General features: G+C 53.9%; 1 protein-coding gene across 1 annotated transcript in view; it reads right to left on the bottom strand.

The window, feature by feature from the left end:
* Positions 1-15146, bottom strand: part of DYNC2I1 (dynein 2 intermediate chain 1) — a 52808-nt gene that overhangs the window by 15994 nt on the left and 21668 nt on the right. The window contains 10 exon segments of the mRNA XM_082692855.1: positions 1627-1717; positions 1720-1791; positions 2685-2857; positions 5210-5339; positions 6585-6673; positions 7411-7522; positions 9219-9348; positions 11380-11482; positions 12560-12773; positions 13544-13621. Coding sequence (XP_082548981.1) covers positions 1627-1717; positions 1720-1791; positions 2685-2857; positions 5210-5339; positions 6585-6673; positions 7411-7522; positions 9219-9348; positions 11380-11482; positions 12560-12773; positions 13544-13621 — 1192 coding nt within the window.

The raw sequence follows: 15146 nt of genomic DNA on the forward strand, positions 1-15146 counted from the left end.
GGTAAAATAACTGGCAGCTTTACGGCTCCCGGTATAACACAGGGCCGCACATACAGCACACAGACATGCACCATATGTGAGGTATCAGACTCTCGTGGAGGGAGACTGGGGACAGAAAGTTCAAAACGGCCACCGGGGTTAAGAAATTCTCGAGAAGATGAGTCACAGCCTGGGAGAAAATACTGGCAAAAAACACATTTGTAAAGGACTGTCATCCCAAAATAAAAAAATAACCTCTTATAACTCAACAAGGCGGCAACAAATCACTTGTAGAAATGTGCTGAAGACCTGAGCAGACGCCTCTGGGAAGAAGACACACAGCGACTAAAGCAAGCCCGTGGACGCGCGGGCGGAGCCATCAACTGACCACCGACTCTTGGTTTCGGCTCGGGTCGTGATCCCAGCCGTGAGGTCGAGCCCAGCGTCAGGCTCCGCACTCAGCACCGAGTCTGCTTGACATTCTCTCTCCCACACCCTCGTGCGTGCTCTCTCTCAAATAAATAAATAAATCTTTTGTTAAAAGGTCTGCACATCCTATGTGATCAGGAAATGCAGACTAAAACACAGTGAGACACGAGTACACACCTATCAAAGTGGCTCAAAGGCCAGAGGTCCCAAGCGCTGGCCAAGGAGCAGAGCAGCAGGAGCTCATGTTTGCTGCGGCTGAGACAGGCTCTCGTCTCAGCCGCCCACAGCACCGCTTACCCACATGCTCACCGCCTGGCGGGCGGGTAACGAGACGGGGGACACAGAGCACACGGGGCACACGGGGCACATGGGGCAGGCACGAGCTGCTGGTGCACGCACCCGCACAAAGACCCGTAAAGGCAAAATGTAAGTGAAAGAGGCCAGGCTCCAGGGTCCACATGCTGGAGGATCCCATTCACTGGACGTCAGGAGAAAAACAAACCGTGGACAGAAACGGGTTAGGGGCTGGGCACTGATCAGACACAGGAAACAGGAGAGCCTGGGCAGAACAGAGAAGAAAGACTGAAGACGATGGGGTCTGCGCACGGGCCGCGCCTCGACACCAGTGGGAGCAGAGACAAGCTTCTCCTCTCCCTGAGCAGGAGGGAAGGAGCCAAGACAGGCGTCAGACAACCTGCGTCTACACAGCACTGAGGACACCCCAGGACACGAGGGCCCACCAGCAAGGTGGGGCTGTGGCCGCAGCTGTGGTTGTGTGGGTGTGGCTGCTGCGGTCTGTGTTTGCGTGGGTGCCGTGACTGTGGTCCCGGCGGCACGGCGGGAAGCTCCTGGCAGGCTCAGGTGGGCAGGGTCCCTTCACCTCCAGCAGGGAGGCATTTTCTGTCTATTTCAAGCATCAGTGGGGTTAACTAAGCCGCGGAACGCACACGTACCAATATGCCTTGCGCTAACTTAAAACTAGAAGTTATTTCACTGAGGATTCGGAATCCAGAAATTTAACAAAAAGAGCATTCTAATCATTGTTTGCCGTGAGCTGAGCCCTGCGGGTAGATTTTTGTTTTTGCTGTTCACCAAATGCTTCTTTTGCTCATAGGCCCAGACCCCGTCCTCTGTGGTCATCTGAAGGAAGGCTGTTCCTCAACGCTTATCCCTGACCTTTTCTAGAAGATACCGGATGGGCAGGTGGGTGTCACTGACCAGTAGAAAACGTTGCTGTCCTGAACGTCCAGAAGCAATCACCCAGCTTCACATAACGATGTATTCCGGAATCTTCTCGTAGGTCCCACACACGACCACCGAGCCGTGCACTGTCCCAGCAAACAGTAAAAGGCTTTTAAAAGGGCTAAAGCAGCAACACGTGACCTGGAATGACACACAGGAAGCTGGAGACTAAAAATGTGAGGCCACGGTCCGGGGAGCGCCAACCCCGCGCCACGTCCCACACTGTCCCCAGGAACCCCCGACCCAGAGCTAAGCATGGTGCAAGTCCGCGCCGGCTCGGTGAAAAGCAGGAGGACGACCACCCCTCGAGGACTGGCGGTCACAGACATGGCGCTCGCACACACCTGGGCACACAGAGTGTGCACCCCGACCCCTCCGTTCAACCCAAGTCACCGGGCCCAGAACGGCAACGCCATGCTTTGTCATTTTATTGACATCCTGTAGAAGTTACTCTTCTCAACAACTTTGGTGAACATCGGTGACTCTGAGATCAAAGAGCACATGAACAGGAAAATACAAGTACGTGTTTCCCCAACACACACGGAAGCAAACACAAACGTGTTTTCCCAACACAACATAAAAGGGCAGCTCTCCCGGCGTATCTGTTAACAAGGGGCTGGGAGGCGCGCGAGGGCTCTGCCTCCCGTCAGCCCACAAAGAAACTCCTGAAATACCCATGACTCAAATCCTGCGAGCCAAAAAGGACACTTCTGGGGGCCAGAGCCGTGCCGAGGGTGACCAACATCTTCACGAAGTCCGTAGCTACGCTGGTACCTACTAATCCCAGTGGACCCACAAGGCTGTGATGACCCCACATTTCTTCAGTCTGAGTTGACCTATGAACTAAGAATTTCTAGCGTCAAAGCAGACACATGCCTGTGTCCCCTCACACCTGCACACAGCTGAGGGCAGCCAGGGAGATCAAGAAATGACCCCTGAGTCCCCGTGGGCCCATGCTGCCCTGCACCAGACACCACCCCCTCCCACGGCCGGGCCTTCCTGTCCGTAAACCTACGACTCTCCCGGGGCCGTACCTTCGACTCGCATATCAGCACCTTCTGGGGCCCCGAAGGCTGCCAGATATCCCACACGCACAGTACGTATCTGCTGTCCAGAGCAGGGGCGAACGGAGCTCCAGGAAGCCCGTGCACAGACACCACCGTCTGTCTCTGCCCCCGAGAGGCACATAAGCACAACACTGTCCGATCTGGGGGTAGAAATGAGAGAAGCGTGTCTGCACGTTGGTGTTTGCTGGAATCCACGCTAAATGAACACACAAGAATATCCAGATAAGGGCACCTGCGTGGCTCAGGCAGTTGAGCGTCTGCCTTCAGTTCGAGCCGTGACCCCAGAGTCCTGGGATCGAGGCCCACATCCGGCTCCCCGCTCATTGGGGAGTCTCTTCCCTCCCCCTTCCCCCATTCATTCTCTCTCAAAGTAATACTTTGTAAAAGGAATATTCAAAGTTCCCCGGAATGAACAAAGCCCTTTCATAGCTGCCTGGGCCTGAGGTCTGGGTTTCGGCAAGCGGCCCCTGCTCTCCCTGAGAGAGGCCTGGGTGGCCTCATGGTCTCCTGATACTCGGCGCAGGCCCCCTCGTCCGCCAGCTCTCCCAGGGAACCAAGTCGCCTGCACATGATCTGGAGTCAGGCCGTGCAGGGGACCCATTCGTGCCTGGCTCAGCCCCCTCAAAGCCTGTGGTTTTCACTCAGCGAGGCCTTCTCCCTCAGGACCCTAGAGCACCGGGCCTGTCACTTCCTGTCCTCAGAACTCACCCCTCAGGCACACGGCACATTCACCCCTCCGGTCACCTGGAGGCCAGGGTTCCTGCCCCTGACCCGAAGAGACAGCAGCCAGCGTTGGCCGCATCATTCGGTGGGCCGTGTCTCAACAGCAAGGACGGCGCCGCACAGATCCGTGAGCAGCTCGGGCTGGGCGTACTGAGACCAAGTCCCAGGCTCACAGGTGAGACCCACTTCTGTTAGAAAACCTACCATCTAACCTCTTTTTCCTTCCGTCACCTCAAAATTCATGTCACTGAAGGGGCACCAGGTGGCTCTCTGGGCTGAGCAGCCAACTTGGTTTTGGCTCAGGTGGTGATCTCGGGGCCTTGAGCTGGTGCCCCACACTGGGCTCTGCACGGGGCGTGGAGTCGGCTTCAGGCTTTCCCTCTTCCTCTGCCCTCCCAGCCACCCCGCACATTCTTTCTCTCTCTCTCTTCTCAAAAAATACGTTCATGTTACGAAACACAAACGAACAAGAGAAACCTGCACACCATTTGCTGGGGGAAGCCGTGGCCCACCACACCCAGGGCCCCGTCCTATGAGAACATACGTGCATCCCATGTCCCTCACAAAGGATCCTAGATGCGTGTATCTGGCCCAAGCGCCCTCGGCTTTCGTGAACCACTGTCACCAGTCCTGACCCGGACGAAAGCACATCTTCAACTCCCATGCCTTGGGGTGTGGTGGGTGTAGGAGTGTGACATGTGTTCTGAGCTCTACAGAGACAATGATCAACTATTTTTCTTATAGGGTAACTCTTACCTTTTTAAAAATGAAAAATTCTCACAGACGTGAGATCTTTTAAACTAATATTGCCATTTTTGGACCTAGTTAATGCGCAGGAACACAAGAAAGTCTAAATCTCTAGACAGCGGACAGGCCAGAAGAAACGCCTCCAGCGAGCGGCACCAACGCCCGCTCCCCGGGGGCCCCGGACGCCAGGCGAGCAGGCCGCTGGGCACCCGGTAGGTCGTGGCAGCTGCAGAAGCTGGTCTTGCCGGCATCGCACTGTGCCTTTCCCGGCACAACTCCGATACTGCCGGACCACGGGCTCTCCCTGCCGGCTCTCTCTGGCTTCGGGTAAAGCCTGAGGACATCCGTTCTCTCCCGACAGGTGCGCCATCTGTGCCCTCTGCGTGCAGCACGAGACGCGAGTTACTGAAGAGACTCACACACTCCTCTGCCCTCCTTCAGAGCGCAGACCGGGACCAGGCTGCGGCCACGACCTCAGCGGCTGGGACGAGGCAGGGGTGACCGGCTCCAGCAGCTGGGACGGGGCAGGGGTGACCAGCTCCAGCAACGTCAGCTTGAGCACGTGAACGCACGGGGCTTCGGGCAGTCTCAACAGTCACACGCGCACGCAGCCACTCGGCCTGCAGCGCTCGGGGACTGCTCAGGGACCGCCGAGATCCGGGGACGGGGGCCCGTGGGAAGCCCCGAGCAATCAGGAACAGCCCCTCGCGCGGCTCCCGGGGCTGCCCTGCAAGGGGCCCAGGGAAACCACAGAAGGGACTGGAAGAAACAGGATCTAACCCAAACCCACAGACCCTCGGCTCCCTGAGGAGGATCTCCCTGAGATCACAGCGCGCCCGGCTGTCCCGTCGGAGGCATGTTCACTTGACTCTAAGGCGGCTTCCTTTTTAGAAGGAGACCCACCTTGCCCTTCAGAGGGCCGCGGAGGCTGGGTTGGGTCGGGAAGCCCCGCGACAGGGACACGGGAGGCAACAGTAAAGAGCGCTCTGTCCGCACCAACGCACCCGCAGAGCAGCCCTTACTCTGAAGGAACGGCAGGCCGGTGTTCAGCTGCGAGGACCTGTCACTGATGGGCAGGGTGCCGTCCTGCGTCCCAGGGCTCCAGCCGGGCTCGGGTCCCAAACGGTCCTCTTCAAGCAGAACCGCAATCACCTTTCAAAGACAGTGAGCGGTCCTTCGTAAGCAAACACACGCACTTTCGTAAGAACAACACAGAACGCACAAGTCATGACCTATGCATCTATCACATTTCCGAAAACAACTGCTTAAATTCCAGACATCACAGAAACGAACAGAACAAAATTACGTTGTTCTTTGTGCACAATAACAGAAACAGAAGAGGTAAAGTCACATTAACATAAACCCCGCAGGAGAACCCTTACTTAAATGCTTTTGCTAAAAATAACAGGAGAAGGAAAACAGTGGACCACCCCAGCCTTCTTGACTAAAGATGGGGCACAAACGTGGCACGGACACACCACCGTCTTTCTCATGGGGACGCGGCGAGGACAGAATGAGCCGTGCGTCTCTGGCATGGTTCTAACAGGGTCATGTCTAGTTAGGGTGATGACGGGGCAGGGGTACACGCGGCAGAGCCAGGAGACACGGGAGGCCGGGCTGCAGAAGGTGAAGGAGAGCCGGCAGGTCAGGGTCAGCCCCGACCCGACCTGGCCCGCTCTAGCCTCGTTCATTCCTGCTCCACCCCAACCTCCTCCTCCTCACCCTGTACCCAAAGGCTCTCTCCTCGTAGATCCCCATTAATGGACCCTAAAAGAGAAGCCGATTAAATTTAAAATTACCTGAAAGTGTCATCTATCTGAGGAAGCACAGACCCTCTCCCTAACACGCGCGGGGGGAAGAAGGGACCACATGTGTCCAGAACACAGATGGAGAAACAGGCTGGCTCCAAACCCACCGTCAGGGTCCGTGCTCACCACGCGTGCCGCTCCACAAAGACACAGGAGACAACGGAGGGCATGTGAGCGACTCGTCTCTTGATCGACTCAAGGAGTATTGCTAATGTTGAGCCTTCGGAGAGACTCATGCGGAAACGCGGAGGGGCCGAGTGTCTGCTCAGAAATAGCTGGGGGTGGGGGTGGGGGAGTGAGGGGCACGGATGAGCCCATCGGCCAGGAGTGGGCAACCAGCAGTGTGCATGGGGTTCAACAGGCTGTGCCCATCATCTTTGGAGGCATTTTGTAAATTTCCACAATCAGTTAAAAGTCATGAATTTACTAATTTTGAAGACTGTAGTGAACAGCTGCCTTCACAACTGAGCAAGTCTGGCTTTCCGTCTCTATTTATGCTAAACCTAAGCCATCGGCGTGCCAGTACGGAATCCCCACACACACACGCCTCGTGCTGACACACGTCCCACGGGGGCGGTCGCGCGCGTACCTGGCAGGCCGCCCGGAGGAAGTTGGACAGCCGCGGCGTGTCGACCTTCGGTGCGGTGGCCACATCACAGAGCTCTCCGCTCCCGCTCCCTAAGGAGAGCAGGCTGCGCTGAACCAACGAAGTCGACCCTAAACTTCACGTTTTACACACCTTAGGGCTCAAAGAGTTGTTACAAACTTTTCCCTGGAAGGAAAAGTCAGAGAATTTTACACTGTTCTCTAGATCCATCACGATTTTTTCAAAAACAGCTGCACCTCGTTTTACAGAAAGTCTGTACACAGGACCCTACTGACATGCTTCGGGGAAACAGTTAAAGGCATCAGTTTATTCACTTTGTGTCAGGGTTGGGTATCTTTTTTTCTTAGTGGGGGCTTCCCTGAGAAAAGGGAGCAATAGGGCCCCCACCACACAGGCTACGTCCCGTGAGGAACAATCCATTAGGAAGGCGACTGGCGCGGAGCACGGCCCCAGGCGCTCCCCGGACCCTCCCCCGGCTTCCACGCAGCAGCAGCAGCCACAGGAGGAAGTTCTCTATTAGTGAGAACAGGCCCATCGGAAAGCACCTGTGTAAATGGGGCCTCCCTCTGCTTAGGAACCAAAGAGTCACCAGCCCCCGTCAAGGCCCACTGGACTCCAAGCTCAGGGCTCATGTCAGTGAGTCCCAAGAGCTACCTTGCTCTTGGGAAGAACAGAGTGTCTCCCTAGTCACACACTAACAACCACACCTGGAAAACAGCACAAGAAAGGACTGGAAAGGTCACAAACACCACATCGTGACACGACATCGCGACATCGTAGGCGGCACTCAAGAGCAAAGACCTCTCACCGCCTGACGCAGCGGCGCCCTCGGCAGGGTGCTGCGTCCACACCCCTCGGGTCTCTGTCTCCTCAGTCTGGATGTCTCTGTCCACAGCATCCTCGTTGTACTGGACGTAGGCCTTGAAAACGAGAGAGACGCTGGAATTAGTGCTCGGTGTCACCTTCCGAGCTCCTTCCCACCCCCCAAAAAGGAAAAAACAAGTTTTAAAGTTAATCATGAGTCTTCCTGTTTTTGTCAAAGGTGTTGGTTGGAATAACAACCCTGCAGAGACCACTGGGTCTCACATGTTGATACATACAGGCCTAATTTTTGAAGGTGTTTTCAAATAATCACATTCAACTGTTGAGTAAAAATTGGACCGAAGCGGAAGGAGCTCCCTGAGCCGGAGCCCCCAGTCCCAGAGCGACCGAGTCAGCAGCTCAGGGGATGGAAGCAGCTACACATCAAAAGCCTGAGGCTCAGCACCCCGACCTCGAGGCTTCCAAGACCTTGGAGCTGAGGACCCAGAGCGCCCGCCTCCACCTCTGCCGTAGGGCAAGCCCTGGGCTCCAGGGGGCACACGTGCATCAAGGGTAGGACCCAACCCGACCCAACCCGAGGAGAAAGGCCCCCAGAAGGTTCCAGCAAAACCTCGCAGGGGCAAAAACTCCCCCCCCCAACCTGCAGGAGGTTCCCCCAGGACGGAAGCACCTCCATGAGACACAGCTCCTGCCAGCCCAGAGAGCCAAGAGCATCCAACCCCAAAACCAATGCCCCCCCCCCAGCTTCAGAGAGCACGTCCGCTTTACACACAGCTCGCGGCTCTGCTTCTGGCCGTCTGTTCAAACACGGCCCCAAGCAAGCGTTCTCATGGGGAGCCCAGAACCTCCGTTCACACAGCACAGACACTCCCTCATTCCGGACAAAACAAGTCAGCTTTGGTTTGACGATACTGCCGCCCAGCTCACCAACTTCCTGTCTTCTCAGAACATTCTCTGGCTTTGTAAAACCAAACGCAACTTGTTTTATTTTGCAAAGGCACATGCTTCAGTAAAGATCAATGTGTCGCGAACAGCTTTGAGGTGAGCAGGTCAACTGCTCAAGGACGGAGGGAGTCAGCCTCGAAGCCAAGACTGAGGTGGCAGCTCGCCGAGGTTTGCCCTGTGACCTTCTCTCTGTGGAAAGAGTCGTACAGATGGAGCAACCCCAAGTGCTTGCCGACCGCTGACAGCATCAGGGACAGAAGAAGAATATAAGAGACGCTGCCCGACTTTACACCCTTGCTGGGAAGCTGGACAGTCCCAGAACTAACACCGAGAGTCCAGCAGGGGAGTACAGCGTGTGTGGTGCGGATGTGGCAAGTCTGGAAGAGGAGAGAGAATTCGGAGCAAGCCACAAGGGAGGGCTTCACCTGAAGGACGGACGTGCACTGGGGACTCGCCGGGGAGGGGATGGGGGAAAGCAAGGTAACAGAGCGAGGCGGGCAGGGGCGGCGGGGCGGGCACTCTGAGACCCGGGGGAGAAGGCAGGCACGGGCAAGGGATCCAAACGCAACACTCTGCTTGACTTTTAACAAAACATCTGCACGTCTGGGAGCGTACCCCATTCCATGCGGGCCATCCGTCCCCGCCTGGGAGCCCGTGGAGCCCGGGGGGACGTCTGCCCAATCTCCCCAGGTTCATGTGCACCACACGAGGGAGGCGCTCCCTCTCCTCAGGCCTGCACCCTCACCAGTCCCAGGCCCTCATGTTCCGGAACGGCACACGGCACAGTACGAGAGTCCCTCATGGGGCTGCACTTGCATTCTGCCACTTAGTTAACACATCTTTGCTCACCTGCTTGGTATTTCTTTTCCCGAAGTTTCTGATATACATGTCATATTCATTCACTGGAGGCAGATCCAAGAGAGAGAAAGTGAAGGAAAAATCCAAGTCCAGGAGCCGAAGCAGCCTCGTACTGCGCATCCTTTAAAACAAATGGAGGCAAGAGAAGGTCAAATTGATGATGCACAAAGGGAATCACGGGGGCGCATGAGGAAGCTTATGATCAGATCAGGTCATTGCCGAGGACCCAATTTTCCTGTGTGTGTGTCTGAGGTACTCAACAGTTGTTAATAACAAGTCATGCACCAGCAATGCAAAGAGAGAATGAACCAAATTTTTGGTTCTGATTCCGTGCGCCAGACGTGAACACAAAATAAAGTTAGAATATGTGCTTGCCTAGAACTTCCATGGAAAGCAAGGACGTCACTTCATGAACTGATGCCTTGATCCGAAGGGTTACATCCTGTGAGGTCACCCGGGCTGTGGTCAGGTACACGCCACCCTTCCGAGATGCTCAGACAGGAGGTGGCCAAGCAGCACACGACACCGCCCGTTGCCCCTCCTGCCCGAGGAGGCCGCCAGCGTGCTTCCTGTTTGTGGGTTCCCTGGCCTCACGCACCGTCCTTCTCCACTCACCTGAGCTGGTCTCTCTTTCCTTCTGGGCCCCTCCTGTGGCCTGCCCAGGACCAAGCCCTGAATTCACAGCTCATCAGCCACACTGGATACGAGCTCTGCCTGGCCGGAGCATTTGTTTTCTCCCATTTACTAGGATTTCCACACGGCTGGTGCTCAGACTGCGTGTGGGGAATGGTCTCCACCACCGGGCAGCTTGCAAAAGAGATCTGCCCCGTCCCCCCTTACATGGCCGTCCTCAGACATCCCACTAACGGCCACCTTTCCATGACCTTACGCTCTGGCCACTGTCACACCTTCCCGAATTAGCACCTCCACAGTCCTCCATGTTCAGCGTCATTTCTGACCCGAAGTAATTCAAATAATACGTACACTTATGTACCATAATACGGTAATATCCCAGGACCTGAAACCGTGAGATGACCTGTGCCCAGCAAGGGCCCCCCACTGCCTGCCACAACCAGTACACAGAACTTGCAACGATCATCTTCTTGCTTTGTAGAACGTAATTCCAGCTGACGTTTATCTATGCCCACACATGACACTGCATGGTTCTGATTCTCTCCAAGAGTTTCTAAAAATTACACTAAACCACATGTAGTTTCCAAGACTTGAATGAGGTTAAAGCAAAAACAAAACCTAGCCATAGCGGCAAAAACTGATATTACTATTGTGAAGGCCCAAAATATAAGGACAATAAAAATGATATGAAAACTTATTCTTATTAATCATGATTTATTAGTTTATTAAGCAAAGTTTCCTAAGCACCCACTAAAGTCGCGTACCGAGCTAGATGGAATGATGACTTTTAAACACGGTTTCCTAAAAAACATAATTTTTACGTTTACTCCTAAATCATACTTGAGTCTAATATGATAAACCCTTCACTTGAGACTACACACCTTGACTTTCATAAATTTCTAATTTTATGAATTCTTAAATTGTAAGCATGGGCTGTGCCATCTGGGGGCCCTGGGTTCCCCGCTCAGCTCCGCCGTCCAGACGCTGACCCTTAGCCTCATGTCCTCATCTGTAACGCGGAGCCGCAGGGCCGAGTGACGTGGTTAGCACACGGCGGCACAGTGCTTGGGACAAAGAGGGGAGCTCGCGCCACGTGTCACCAAGCACTAGTACTACGGACCCTGACAACTCAGCCTCCCCGTCTGAGACAGGGACCCGGGAACACTGAGGCCGCCGGCGTGCGGGCACTAGGTGGTGCCAGCTGCACCCCGAGGGGGAGCCCGGCGCCCACACACGGGAGGGCCCAGCTCAGGCAGGTCAGGGAGTGCATGGCTGTGATCCCTTCAGCCAAGATAGGCCCCGACTCCCAGGGTGACTCCAGGATCTGGACGCTGGACACCGAGCGGAGGGGAGAGCGGGCCACACTCGGACACTATTAACACGACAGCAGAACACAGAAAAGCGCGGCACAAATTTAAAAATGTACCTAATGTTGCAGTGAAAATGAAAAGAAAAGCTCCATTTTTTAAAGCATGTCGAAGTATATTAAAAGCCCCTCACAAACTCCCAACACACCTACTTTTGCTTAAGGGCCTGAGTCCGACTCTTCTCACGGCGTGAGGCTGTGGCAAAATCAACAAAAATTCCACACACTGGGGTTCTGGCGGGGGAACCGAGTGCACCTGCACAAAGAAAGAATGCTGCGTCGTGACACTGAAGCCTCTCTCACGCGGGACCACTCGCTGGCTCCCGAGACGCTGGTTCGCCAAAGCTCAGAGAACCTTCGGCGGGTCAGCACTCGCCAGCTCGGCTCGGCCTCCTCTGCGGCCGGCACAGAACACGAGGGGACTAGGGGCGCTTGGCCGGCTCGGTCAGAACAGGAGACTCTGGATCCCTGTCATGAGTCTGAGCCCACGTGGACTGCAGAAGTTACTTCAATACATAAAACTTTAAAAAAATGAGGATAGTAATCATTCTGCCTACGTTGGTTTGCAGTGTTGTATCATATTAATTATTAACCACAGTTAGTTGTATTAACTGCTAATTGTTTGACCAGATAATTTAAAGTAGTATATCACCCGGCAATATTTTTAACATTGTCCTATTTGATTTGGTGCTATGTTCAACGCTAGTTTTTTATCAGAACGTCACAGCTTTCCCTTTAAGCGACTTGAAAATATTGAGTGCTCCTCTTACAAGTGACTTTATCGTAGCACAGTGCCATTTCTAACTTTGTAGAGGAAACCCCCTGGAGAGAAGGGCTCCCTCAGGAGTGCTCGTGAGACACATCCGGCGGCCCACGTTCCTGACCCCATCTCCTCAAACCGGGCCTCAGCCCCGCGGCCACCACCCACATAGGCTCTCATTGGCTCTGAGCCTCTCTCCGAACCTGGTCACTTTCCTGTGTGAAACTCAAAGGCGGTGGCATCCGAAAACAGGACGTGCTACAGACGGGCCGACTGACACCACGGGAAAAGTGAACAGGGCCGCACCCAGGACTGGTGGCTCCTGCATGAGCACCCCAGAGCGACCTGTGCTCACAGCCGCCCGCAGGCTGCAGGCCGCCCCCAGGGAGGCCACGCGCAGCTCTCCCCCTCGGACGGTCCCTGACGCACAGGACCAGTGTCTTCTGAGTGTCCCACATGGCACCCTTGCGGGAGCACAGACACTCACACATCTGCCACCTAATGAGAAGGATTCTGCCCCCAAGGACCGTGCGGGCGTGGGTGCCCGCTGTCCTGAGAGACGGACGCGTGTACCTGTCTTCGAGTCCCTCTCACCCTCCGGCGGACCCTGCTTCTGAGCCAGTCTGCAGGACAATTCGCTGACCCTTTCGTTCTCGGCATTAATGGCTTTCTGAACTTCTTGTATCTCCTTTTTTCGGGCCAGAGGAAGCTCTTCGATCTTCTCTCTTGCTTCCAGCTCCTCAGAGCTGTCATCTCCGTCACAAACCTCAAAGTCATCTTCGTAGTCCTACAAACAAAAATCCCAGCTTTGGACCTTGGAAGACAACCTGACTTTAAAGAACACACATGGAACAAACGCACCGTCTAGAATTAAAATAGACAAAATGCTCATTACAGGTAAGAAAAATTTTTACAGTTAACGGATGTCAGTGTCACTGAGTTAAAAATCTGTATAAACTGCTGCCTTTTTCTCTGAAAATGAACCCCACTGTACAGATTTACATACACTGACACCTGTTAGTAACACTGACGTGCTAACGTTCTGTGCTGAGAACGTGACGGGGAGTGTGGGGGGGTCTGTCCTCCGCACACACAGATGTTTGTTCCAATATGCGCACTCACATCTGGGTGCAGTGCACTTGATATGTGCAATTGTAAAATCACTGAATTACATCGGATTGGTAAGCATTGAAAGAAGTATAGCACTTTTTATTGGTAACAAGCCTAAATCACCCAGATATAGAGTATTAAGGGTAACGAAAAGAGAGAAATAAGGCTATTAAGTTAAGAAAGCAGACTTTAGGGCATCTGGGGGGCTCAGTTGGTTAAGCGACTGCCTTTGTCTCAGGTCATGATCCCGGAGTCCCGGAATCAAGTCCTGCATCAGGCTCCCGGCATCACAAGGAGTCTGCTTCTCCCTCTGACCATCTCCTCTCTCATGCTCTCCCCCACTGTCTCCCTCTCAAATAAATAAATAAAATATTAAAAAAAAAAAAAGCAAGCATATTTTAGAACACATTATTTTTAAGCTACAAAAAATTTTAACTTTATACAAACTTCAAAATCATCCTCAAAACAAGCTGTATATTCATCTGCTCCAGCACTTTCTGAATCAAAGTCTTCCTTTTCCACTTCCTAGATGTAAAAACAAACACACAAAAAATTTGATCAATCACAAATTTGAATGTTGCAAATACATTGGGAAAATGTTTCCTAAGATATGATGTTGCTAATTTTAAAATGTATTTATAAAATTAACATAACCCAACAACATATTCTCTAAGAAACACCTTGCTAATAGTAAATATGACCATAAAGAGAAAAAAAGTTAAAGAATTTATCCTTTATGAGAAACCACTAAACTCTGATGAGACCAGTAGCACAAGGTACTTAGTGTGGCCCTCTCCTCACGGAGCAGCAGACAAGCTACACAAATCCTCGCGCCTCTGAATCAGAGCACCCCTGGCCCGTGGCTCCCTCACTCCAGGCCGGAGAATAAACAGGGGAACCACTAAGTCCCACAGTGGGCGGGGTGCTCTGTCGGGCTCTGCGTGTGTAGGGAGACTGCAGCTGTCACCCTAAAGCCGTCTTGGTCCAGGTACCAGGAAAACCAAGCAGAAACACATCCCAGGCTTCCAGGATAAGACAGTAGCAGAAATGAAACAGATGTTTGGAAAACTCGTATCTTCCCTCCCAAAGCTGTTTCTCTTCTTATCCACATCTGCTCCTCCATGTCGCAGGAGCCCCTCAGGCCCCAACCCTCCCCCGCCATCATCCTCAGCCCAGCACCCCCATCCCTGCCACACACTCACAGGGACTCTGCAACACTCCCAAGGCGATCCCGCCACTTGGCAAACACAGCACCCTAGGGCATGTCACGCGCTCTGCCAGGGGACCGCAGGGCCGACACGCCACCTCTCTGTAGAGCTCGAACCCGCTGAGAACCAGGTTCCACCAGCAGCTGCTCAAGCGCCAACCCCCCCCCCCCCGGGGACCCTGAGAAGAGTACCCTGGCGCCGTACGGACCAGTCTTGGGAAGAACTACTCAGTTATCCCTGACCTCCCCTGACCTCCCCTTATAAAAAGATGGTGCCAGGACACCTGGGTGCTGCAGTCCATTAACGGCTGCCTTCGGCTCAGGGCATGACCCCAGGCTTCTGGGATCGAGTCCCACACTGGCCTCCTTGCTCAGCGGGGAGCCTGCTTCTCCCTCTGCCTGCCGCTCCCCCTGCTTGTGCTCTCTCTCTCTCTCCCTCCCGCTCCCTCTCTCTCTGATAAATAAATACATAAAATCCTTATTAAAAAATTTAAAAATTAAGGAAAGAGTGCCATTTCCTTGATCTCCCTGGTTTGGCATTTATTTCTGAAAATTATTAGTTACCCTGACTCTGTCTCACTGATAATGAATTACATCTTCTGAGAGGTCTCTAGTTGGTTTCTTCAATTCCCCTCAACCCTCTTGCATTTAAATACAGAGCAATGATGACAAGGCTGGCTCTTTACTTAGCAAGAACCTCTGCCCGGCCTGCTCTTTTCAAAACCTCCCCCATCCCGCAGAGGAAGGCTGTGGCATCCGCGCACGCGCAGTGAGCCATACCTCTCCCAGCCCTGACACCGGGACGCCTTCAATGCAACCTGGCATCTCCAACAAGAGCAACAG

Source organism: Mustela nivalis (assembly GCF_964662115.1).
Source record: "Mustela nivalis genome assembly, chromosome: 12".
Classification (NCBI taxonomy): domain Eukaryota; kingdom Metazoa; phylum Chordata; class Mammalia; order Carnivora; family Mustelidae; genus Mustela; species Mustela nivalis.